General features: G+C 44.0%; 1 protein-coding gene across 1 annotated transcript in view; it reads left to right on the forward strand.

Annotated features, from left to right (window-relative positions):
- Positions 1-10,798, forward strand: part of mmp15b (matrix metallopeptidase 15b) — a 36,457-nt gene extending 25,659 nt beyond the window's left edge. The window contains exons 9-10 of the mRNA XM_034231901.1: positions 3,503-3,621; positions 5,094-10,798. Coding sequence (XP_034087792.1) covers positions 3,503-3,621; positions 5,094-5,602 — 628 coding nt within the window. The 3' untranslated portion in view covers positions 5,603-10,798. The remainder of the gene's footprint in view (positions 1-3,502; positions 3,622-5,093) is intronic.
- The last annotated feature ends 466 nt before the right edge of the window (positions 10,799-11,264 follow it).

Consider the following 11,264-nt stretch of genomic DNA (forward strand, 5'->3'; position numbering starts at 1 on the left):
TTATGCTAAAACAGTTAGAAATGTAGTCAATCAAGACCTGATTTAAAAAACAGATGAGATTGACCAAGTATGATTTATAACAACATTTGACACAGTACTGATACTAAATAAAAGAAAAGCTGACAAGTAACGCAACATTAACCTCAGCTATAGCCTACTCCGTGTCAGCTGCAGTATGTTGGCATGCTAACATGTTAAAATAAGACATGGTAAACATCATACATGGAAACATCAGTATGAAAGCATTACTAATCCGAGCATGTTAAGGTTAACATTTAGTTTAAAGCATTATCAAGCCTTAGTACAACTTCACAGGTATGACTTATTAAACCATAACCACTGTTGCCCTTTAACTCAAACTTTTCCAATTTAGAAAATAAGTTCACTTGATGAAGTACAGTGTCAATGTTTTGAATCTAGATGGAGTTTTTGTGTTTGTTTCCATATAAAGACTCAAATGACTGAGATCACTGGACCAATTTATGTTACAGCAATGCCCTATGAGTAATACACTTTACCAGAGGAAAAGCAGCAGCTGACATACTGAACCCACTTCTGCTAACAATAAATGCAAGGGTAACATGTTCGTTGTGGCCAGAGATTTTAACACCGCTAACATGAAGAAGGTCCTTCCGAAGTACTATCAACACATCAGCTGCCCGCCGCGCGGGGGAAACATACTGGACCATGTTTATTCCCCTTTTCGACATGGATATAAGGCTCTACCTCGCCCTCCCTTCGGCAAATCAGACCACATCTCACTGCTGCTGCTGCTGCCTGCCAGGCAGAAACTAAAATGGGACAGACCGGTAACGAGTGGCGCGTTCACACCGGAGTACTTTTACCCGTACTTTTCCCGTTTAGTACCAAAAAAAGTACCAATTTCGATTGGCTGGGCGAATTGTAAACCACGCCCCGTAAAACTCTGAAAAGTTTTGTGAAGCCGCCATTGTATTTGCTGGCATTAGCATTATTAGCATTAGCATTAGCCCCGCACATCAACGGAGAGAGAATAACTTATGGCAACACAAAAAAAAATATGGGAGCGGTGGAGATTTGGAGGTGTCGGCGTTCTGGCGATTTACTCGGGAGTCCCAGCAGCTTCTACTGAAGCCAGACCCCAACCCCGGGGACTTCCGGCCGGGAACTTCGGGTGGCAGTATACGCCGTGAAGTGGTTAGTGGCCTGCCAGTAAACCCAAAGCAGAAGAAGTGACGTCAGCGGCTTCATTTGCGTAATCTTCCCTCAGGGAACTTATTCCGGTGTGAACGCGATCTGTACTTAGTTCCATGGGGGTACTAAGTACTGGCACTAAGTGCTGGGCACTAAGTACGGCAAAGTACTTGGTGTGAAAGCGGCTAAAGACAGTACAGCGATGGAGTGACGAGTCAGATTCAGCTCTGCAGGATTGCTTTGCATCTAGGGATTGGAGTGTGTTTGAGGGCAATAACATCAACACACACACACGGACACAGTCATCTGCTACATTGGGAAATGCATCGATGACCTGGTACCGAAGGTTTCTGTACGAACATTCCCAAATCAAAAGCTCTGGATAAACAGCGAGGTGCGTACCAAGCTGAAAGCGCGCACTATCGCGCATAGAGCTGGAGATTTGGAGGAGTTCAGGAATTCTAGGTATGAACTCCGGAGAACTATCAGCAGTGCAAAGAGACAGTACAAAGAGAAGGTGGAATCTGACTTCAAAGGCTGTAACACCCGGAACATGTGGGCGTGACTAAGAACAATGACAGACTACAAAGGAGCAGCGGGGGGTGCTGTGCGAGTGTCTGCATGCGCATCTCTCCCAGATGAGCTGAACAGTTTTTTTGCTCGCTTAGAGAGTAGCCAGGCTGTGGAGGCAGAGAAGGATCAGGAGCCCTGCCCTTTTGTTTTAAACTGGACAGATGTGTGTCAATCCTTTAAAAGGCTTAACCCACACAAGGCTCCTGGACCTGATGGCATCCCTGGCCGTGTTCTCAGGGTGTGTGCAGGTCAGCTGGCAGAGGTGTTCACAGACATCTTCAACAGGTGCCTGCTGCAGTCTGTAGTCCCCACATGCTTCAAATACTCCACCAGCGTTCCTGTCTCCAAAAAGACAAAAATCACCAGCCTCAATGACTACCGCCCAGTAGCACTCACCTCCATCATAATGAAGTGCTTTGAGCGGTTAGTCAAAACCTTCATCACCTCCTCCCTCCCTGACTCTCTGGACCCCCTGCAGTTTGCCTACAGAGCAAACAGGTCCACAGACGACGCCATAGCCCTCACCATCCACACTGCCCTCTCACACCTGGACCAGAGGAACACATATGTGACAATGCTGTTCATTGATTACAGTTCAGCCTTCAACACCATTGTGCCCTCAAAGCTGGTCATCAAGCTCAGAGACCTCGGACTCAACAGTGCCCTCTGTGACTGGATCCTGAACTTCCTGACGGGCAGACCCCAGGCAGTGCGGGTGGGAAACATCACATCCTCCACACTGATCCTCAACACCGGAGCCCCTCAAGGCTGCGTGCTCAGCCTTCTCCTCTACTCCCTGACATGGACTCTTCACACCACCACCATCACCAAAACAGCTCGACAGCGGCTCTTCTTCCTCCGCAGGCTAAGGAGCTTCAACATGGACTCCAGGATACTCTGCAACTTCTACAGGTAGAGAGGATAGATACATAGAGAGGATCCTGACCTTCTACAGGTGCACCATAGAGAGTATCCTGACTGGCTGCATCACGTCCTGGTACGGCAGCTGCACCGCCCTCAATCGTAAAGCTTTACAGAGGGTGGTGAAAACTGCACAGAACATCACCAGGACGGAGCTGCCATCCATGGAGGACCTTTACTCCCAGCGGCTCAGGAAGAAAGCCCTCAGGATTATCAAAGACCCCCATCACCCCAGCCACAAACTGTTCTGTCTGCTGCCGTCTGGCAGGAGGTACCGCAGCATCCGGACTAAAACCACCAGACTCAGAGACAGTTTCATCCCACAGGCAATAAGACTGTTAAACACCTGAACTGTTGAAACAACATCCATTACGTTCATCTGCTACTTAGTAATTATTTATCTATTTATCTAATATATCGCATTGAACTATTTCACTATTTCGCTTTTTTAAACTATTTTTCTTTTTGTATTTACTATTTACTATTTAATTGCACTATATTTTTCTGTTTATCTGTTTTATTGTGTTGCACTGTTGGAGGAGCCTGTGACCTAAGATTTTCATCGGCATAACTACACTGTAGCTATGTTCGTAGGACAAAATAAAGAACCTTGAACCTTGAACCTTGAACCTTTATTTAAGTAGAAACATAGTTACACTTAAGGTCTGTATTTTGAAAGAGACCTTACTCACTGTCTTTTTGTAGTTTCACTAGTGCATTACCAGTAAGGACAGTTATTATACACACACACACCATGCACTGCACTTTGTAAGAATTCTGCTCTTTACTTGTTTAGACAGTTACAGTAACAACTGGTTCTGACTGCTGTCTGCAGGTACTGGCGCTTCAACGAGCAGTCCCGCCACACGGACCAAGGATACCCGAAATCAATCAGCGTCTGGGGATCCTCAGTACCCTCCTCCCCCAAAGGGGCCTTCCTCAGCGATGATGGAGGTGAGCTCACTCAAGAAGAGTGGTTGTATTGAATGTGAATGTGTGTTTGAGTGTGTGTGCGTGTCTGTGTATGTGTGAAAAAGCCAGAAAGGGCTGGGGCCCACTGATGCATGGAACAAAGAATCAGGGTGTGGTCACACAATCATCAGGAGAGAAAGGGGATGGAGTGTGTGTGTGTGAATTTGAGCACATACATGTGAAGTGCTTTGTGCTTTGCTGTGCTTGGTTACAGTGAAAATAGAGAGGAGTGGTTCGATCTACGGTAGACAGTCGACAAAGCAAGACAACTTTATTTGTATAGCACCTTTTTTTTTTATTGGACATTTCAATGCACTTTATAGGGTTTTACAATAACAGGAAATGTAATGGATTGCAGTGCAAAATCGTATGCACGTGACAAGAGATACACTCAGTAGACATTTTTAAATATACAGCCAATCAATTTAAAGTAAACAAGTTTGCGATTTTTTTAGGTTATGAAAGGACAAGTTTTTGGAATTACATTTATTGGCTTTCTTGCCGAGATATAGATGAGGTGGTTGAGGCCACTTTCATATCAACACTACCGCAAATATGAAGCTATGGCCAGCAGTGACTTGGTTAGCGTAGCTTAGCCTAAAAACTGGAAACAGCTTGCCTTGCTCAGTCTCAAGGCAACATCTATATGCTAAATATACAAAAAAAAAAGGTGTAAAAACGATTTATTTACAGAAGTTGTGTGCAGGGAAAATGATTGCTGTGTCGCCCTAGCCTCCCAGCTGTCTGGCCTTTATGCTAAGCTAATATTCCCTGCTGATGGCTCTAGCTTTGTATAGAGAATGAGTCCTAAAACCTGGAGACGAGTTAGCATTTTACCAAAATTGTTTTGAAAGTGCCTTTGGTTAGATGCCTGAATTAGGGTCTTTGGTTAACGCAAGCCAAAGAGATTTTAACGTTTTGGTCTATGACACAAAATACGTCAGTTAATAACCTATTCCAACATTTCAGAAGCTTCTATGTGTCTTCATAATGGAGGATGCTAACTAGTAACTGAATAAGAAAACTTAACGTCATAACCCAGACACGAGTCAGCCTTTAGCCTAGCCATGCTAATGTGAAGCCATGCGACGTGATGTAGTTTGTTTACAGCTTAACTTTGTTTTATTACTTCTGGTGATTGCATTTACGCTTCAATAATCATAAAAGTGGTGTTATTATGTGGAGGTTATTCTGCTGAACAAAACATGTGATCATCATAAACGTGTGTCTGCCACAGATCTTATTTATTGCAAAATGGAAAAATCCCATAGCTTTTTGCCCTAGTGAAAATCTAAATCACTGCACCACTCTATTGAACCGTCAGATAAGAGTGGTATCAGTCGTACCATCTAATTCTTGGCAAGAGTTGGACATTTTTTAAACTATTCCTTTCATTTGTCCATCTTCAAATCTTCATGTTATTTGACATATTGTGCTCTCCTTGCTTTCTCCAGCGTACACCTTCTTCTACAAGGGTTCCAAGTACTGGAAGTTTGACAACCACCGCATGAAGAGCGAGCCAGGCTACCCCAAGTCCATCTTGAGAGACTTCATGGGCTGCAGTGCGGACCAGGACCCAGACCGAGACACGGAGGCGGACGCGGGGCGCAAATACCCCGACGTGAACCGGCCCCCGTTCAACCCCGACGCAACCGGACGCGACGGAGACAAGGGCAAAGACGGGGATCGTGACGGGACGGACAACGACGCGGGCAAAGGGTCGGACGGCGACAAAGACGAGGACTACCGGGAGGGCCGTGAGGAAGACACCAACGAGGTGGACGTGGTGCTGAAGGTGGACGACAGCGAGGAGCGGACCATGAACATCCTGATGGTGACCATCCCTCTGGCCCTGGTGCTGTGCATCCTGGGACTCGTCTACGCCATCATCAACACGCTGCAGAGCAAAGGGGCTCCACGGCTGCTGGTGCACTGCAAGCGCTCGCTGCAGGACTGGGTCTGACCCTGAACAAGAGCAGAAACTGAACTTTTAACTTAAATTGGAACCTTAGACACTGCGCTCCTCTAATCCATCAGTCTCTGGCAACTCTTAGAACCTGTGGTAGTAGATCCAATACTGTACACAAACACTAGAAGCAAGCATTAATGATGTCTTACTTATACACAAACACACCATCCTAACCTCCTCCTGTCTCCCATGGTGCTCTACAATGCATCAACTGTAGTCTATTTATATGAGAGAAGTTTGCACATTGTTTTTTTTATTATTTCTGTTCATTTTGTGACATTTTGATATAATTATTATTATTTCTAAACCAGGAAGGCTGTTCAATTCTTCGCCTCTTTATATACCGCCTTCCCCCCCTCGTCTAATCTTAGCAGGGTCTTTGTCCTTGCCGATACCTTCATATCTGCTCATGCTATCACAGTCGGCACAAAGAAAATCCAAAGGGTTAGTAAAGAAAAACGGATCACTATGGAAGGGTTCAGTAGATTGTCTTCCCCTTCTCACCGTCTTCTTCTCTATGTCTTCGCCTGGTTCTGCGGTACAGTTTGTCATTTCAGTCTAATACAGTGGTTAAAAGAATCCCTCTAACATGGGGTCTATTTAAAGAAAAAGTGAAATATTGTGGGAAATACACTTATTTGTAAAGGCATTTTTTGTTAGCAAATAGAAATTGTGGCTTGGAAAATATGGCCTAAGTGGAATCAACAGTATCCTTATCCTTTACATTCAGAGTACCGCTGCCTTGTTTTCAGTCTTCATCTATAGCACAATAGGTCTGCCTTCTTTTGTTTCCTTATTCGGAGAGCATTTAAAGTCCTCTTTGGCTGAAAGGCCTCAGACTTTATCTCTTCCTTTAACCATCATTTATGAGGCTAATTCTCAGAGAGCTTCCTTTCTGTCAGCAGAAATATATTTTCTTTGCACAGGAGAAGAGAGAGACTAATGGTCCATTTAAAAAAGTCAGCTCAGTGTGAAATAACACAGGAGAAGTAGCATCTTTGACATAACACCATGGAGAAACAAACGAAGCCCTGGCCTTTAACTCAAGAACAGGAAGCGGTCTGAGGGTGCAGCAATGTACCATGCACTCTGTAATGGACTTTTTACTGCTCGTGCACATGACCTGGGGTCTATCTATTGCAAACACTGGAGCTGTGAGCACCAGGGTGGGCTTGGCTCATGTGAACACAGACTAATCCTGTTCATTAAGAAACAGCAGGTGTGTGCACATGCTGTTAACCCCTGCGACATCTAAACTAAACCTTGAACTCCCAGAAACAAAACACTCTCCTCTCCCTTTTCATCTTGCGGGAAGTGTAGTGTGGGCAGAATACAAATGTCCAATTCAACTACTCATTATAAAAGTAAAAACAAAATATTCCTGGCAGCCATTGGTTTCCATTTATTTTGTAGTGTATAAAAATCACAGACACACAAATGCAAAAATAAGTCACTTACAGTAAGATGCCAATGAAGAGACATAACGCACAAAAAACAAAGTGAAAAATGAATATGAATTAAAAATATAAATGTTCTTAATTTCTGCAACCGCATAGCTTACTCACACTGGGGCTCAGACCTGTTGACCCTTTACATCTGTCCTAAAAATGTATCTAAAAAACATTTTGTATAGACATTGCAACAGGCCAACTTGAAAATCGTATATCATGACAGATCCACACGTTTTTTTGGAGTTCAAATACAGAATGTTGTACTGTAAAGAAATGAATGGAAATCTATGGCTGCCATGGAAACATTAATTGAAGAAAAAAGGCGTAAGAGCAATGTGAATAATCTAATCATTACTCGATGTTCTAGAAAAATCTGATCAATAAGAGTCTAGAAACCGGCCTCAGATGAGAGAGTGTAGGAGTGCAGCTTCAATATGAATGGGAGGAAGCCTTATCTGACGGCGCATTAAGGACCAAGCTGCCAATCTGAGCAGACGGGTCTCAGCCGGATCAGGTTACAGATGTGGACGGGGGGGTGGGGGGGTGGACGGGGGGTGAGGAGACACAAGAGAAAGGGGGGAGGGACGCTGACCTCGTCTCCCTGAGTTCTCACAGCTTGGATCACAGGAATAAGGAGGGGTGAGAGAGAGAGGGAGATAGGGGACTTTGATGGCTCTATTCCACTGGCAACCGCTCATGTGACCCAAATTCTCCTGCTAGCTCAACCGCAGTGCTAGCCAAAGAGGAAACTTTAGCCTACAGGAGGTGACGGCCTTTTGCTGTATGTGCTTAGTAGCTGTGAAGAGACCCCATCACATGTTTAAAAAAGTGCTAAAAATATGAATACATTTGGGAAATATTAAGTGAATCGGGAACTATTATTATATTGATCTCAAAATATTTGATTGACTGATTAAGGACAAAGTTAAATGATTTGACTTCAGCTTTCTAAATCGAATTCTAAAAGTAGTTTCTGTTCTCCTCTACTTTGAGTTGTGGGGAAAAAATTGAAATACCCAGAAAATAAATTACAGATGAATCAACAAAGACAATAAGTAGTTGCAGTGCTAGTTTAAAAACCTGCTTTCCAATTCCAGCTGCGCCTCACAATTTAGCTTCGTCTGCTTTCCTTCAGTGCCAGTCAGACTGTATGTTGACAGACGGTGCGGAAACACAACACCGCACAACACAACACCGTTCTCTTACTTCACCTCCAGCTGCAGGTGCAGACGGGTTGAGGTGGGACACCGCTCAGAAGGAGGTAAAGTTAACAGGACACTCGCTGAGTGGAAGAAAAGGAAGAGCATAATCTTCTGTCACCAGAAGTCTGCAGATTGATCTGTGGCCGGTCAATAGCGGTTGCCAGGAAACAGTGTCCTGTGTCCATCGCTCACCTCCTCTCCATCAGGGTTGGAGGGGGAGGGGGATTGGCGGGCGTAGCTAATCAGTGTTAAAAGCCCCCCCCAAACCCCCTCTGCTTTCTCCTCCCCTGTCCTGCTCTTCCTACAGGCACATCAATGCTTAGACCGCCCCGTGTCTGGACAGGCTCAGAAAATGTCGACTCATTGTATTAGAGGCAACGCTTTGTGTGGAGTTATTATCAGTTCTCCTTTGTGACCTCCACACAGCAAGCCCACATGCAGTTAACCACGTTAAAATGTAAAACGTTAATTGTACTGGCGTTTCTTTACTTTAAACCATATTCTTTTGCCAGTTTGAGAGCTCCTTTTTGGCAGGACACTGACAGGGATTCATTTGTTGTGTTTCAATTTGTGCACTTCTGTACTTAGATGTGCTTTTTAAGTGCACAAGTGCATCCTTTTGCATGGTTTGGCACTTTTAACCGTCAAAAACTGGAATCAAGAAAGCAGATAAAGGTTTTGCTAAGTAAAAGTTATACTTGCAGTACCTTCAGTTCAGTATTTAATAAAGGTAATACTATACTAGTGTCAAAAATGTGCCCCCGTTAATTTTATTGGGTGAATTAGTCTGTAATGATTTGCTACAGAAAACGATTACATTGAGAAGCTAACTAGCTAGCTAGCTAACAGTGATCTTTGCAACTTCCTGTGAGGGTACAGCAGCTGTTTGTGATTTAAGACAACACTACAGGGTAGAAATTCACACAGTGTTCACAGTGCACAACATGCAGTGGACTAAGGAACGTTTCCGAATTGAGACACAGTAATGTTCTTAGGACAGCTAGCAGAAGAGAAATATGGTAAAGGTTCAGAAAGGAAGCAAGGCAGGCTGATTGATGCCTGTTTGTGTGTGTCGAGGTGTTTAGTTAATCAGCTCTACTCTCCATAAGCGAGGCCTGTTCTCTCTGACTGTAAATCTCCCACACTCTCTCTATCTGCCCCCCCCCCCCACTATGCTCAGCCCAGCCCTCCACGCCCCGGGGGATCGTAATAATAACAATGGCCTTCTCTCTCACACACTCTCTCCTCCCCCTATATACTCTCTATAATACACACACACAAACACATTATTGTCTTCCCTAACCTCACCTTCCTTTCGCCTCTCCCACCCCCGATAGGAAACTAGTCAAGGCTAAGACCAAGCCTTTTTTTGTATCCTTGTTCAGCAACTTTGAATACTGTGTTAGGATTTACTTAAAACACTGTACTGTACCTGTCAGGTTTTGAGTCTGCTTTACGCAGACTCAGCAACAGGATGTCACATTCAGATTTCAAGTTGCAAAGGCTGAAGTTCTTTTTATGTTAATTCTCTGTTCGTTTTGAAGTACAGGGCCTTGATGCAAGGTTTAGGTGTGGTGAGGCAATCCCTTGTCTGAGCTTTCATCTCCCTCAGGATGTTTCAGTGAACACTGCGTTTCTCCCTTATTTTGATGAACATCTCTGTTAAAACCTCCTCTTTTCTCTTTTCGTTTTCTTCATGCTATGTCTCTCTACTCCACTTCATCTTCCTGTGGTCAATGTGTGTCCCTGCGCTTCCTAATAACCACAAGCTTCAAACAGTCATTGCATCAGCCCTGTGCAAAGTCTGAACTCAAAGGGAAAAAACCAGATCAATACAAAACGGACTGAGAAGATCAAAGAAAGAAGTAAAACTTCACATACAGTACAACTGTGTTCAGTTTCTCTTCCACTTGGGTCAACTGTGTGGCTTATGATGGCACGAACCCAAAGGATCATGGGTTGTCCAGATGCTTCTCTCTTTTCCCAGAGTGCATCCCACCTTAGCTCGTTAAACCACTCTGAAAACACTCATTTTAAATCACCACAGGCTAATTTATCTCGGTGATGAAACAGACAAAGACATTGAGTGCTGCTTCAGACAGACATGGAAACTGTTGAGCAGCCTGTTGTCCCCCACTAACTGCAGCGACAGTAGATCTTGCTGGATTATTTACTGCCCCTCCATGGTGGAACTCTTCATTACTACCCGAGTAATGCTTCAGTGACTTTTTTGAAAATGTAACCATCATCCCTGACTGGGATGAGATACCAAAAAAAAGCAGCTGTCAAAAATAAAAACAGATGAGATTATTGTTGGTCTTTGATAATTTTTATTTTATTTTATTTCTCAAACTTGATAGGACGTGTTTTTTGTTAATAACATTCCAATTGTTTTTTTTTTGGTTGGTTGTTAGTGGGGTTTTTTCGGTAGAAAATGTAATATTTTATACATTTGTGTTTTTTGTGTGATCACCTCTAGTTGAGTGTGTTAACAAGCCATGCTGGACATGTACACATTAAAAATTGCTCTGAAAATATTTTGGTTTGGTTACTTCGTGTGACTGGTGCTATCTGGAGAGAATGGAGAACTACAATTCTGCACACACACCCTGCGCTCTCTTCCTGCAGTGAGGTCACTGTCCATAGGGCCCTGCTTCCTGTCTCACACGGGACCAGCAGCACAAGTCTTTATAGACCATGATAGAGGGGGGGTCTGGCTGCCTGCCAGGAAGCCACATGAGCGGGGAGGAAGTGAGCAGGCTGCTCGCCTAAAAGAAAGCGACGGGGCAATGGTGTCATCGCACTGAGAAGGAAATGCATTGTTCACAGCACCACAAGGCTAAAGTGTGATGGATTGCATCCAAACACCAAAATTACAGAACAGAGACTGACGGAAAACTTAATGAGATGTTTTTGTGACTTGGAGTAAGATGAAAATGAAGCGACTCACTTCCCGTGGCGGGCGTAATGAGACAAAATTGAAACTGAATGATAGTTATTTTG

This window comes from Gymnodraco acuticeps, unplaced genomic scaffold (assembly GCF_902827175.1).
Source record: "Gymnodraco acuticeps unplaced genomic scaffold, fGymAcu1.1, whole genome shotgun sequence".
Classification (NCBI taxonomy): Eukaryota; Metazoa; Chordata; class Actinopteri; order Perciformes; family Bathydraconidae; genus Gymnodraco; species Gymnodraco acuticeps.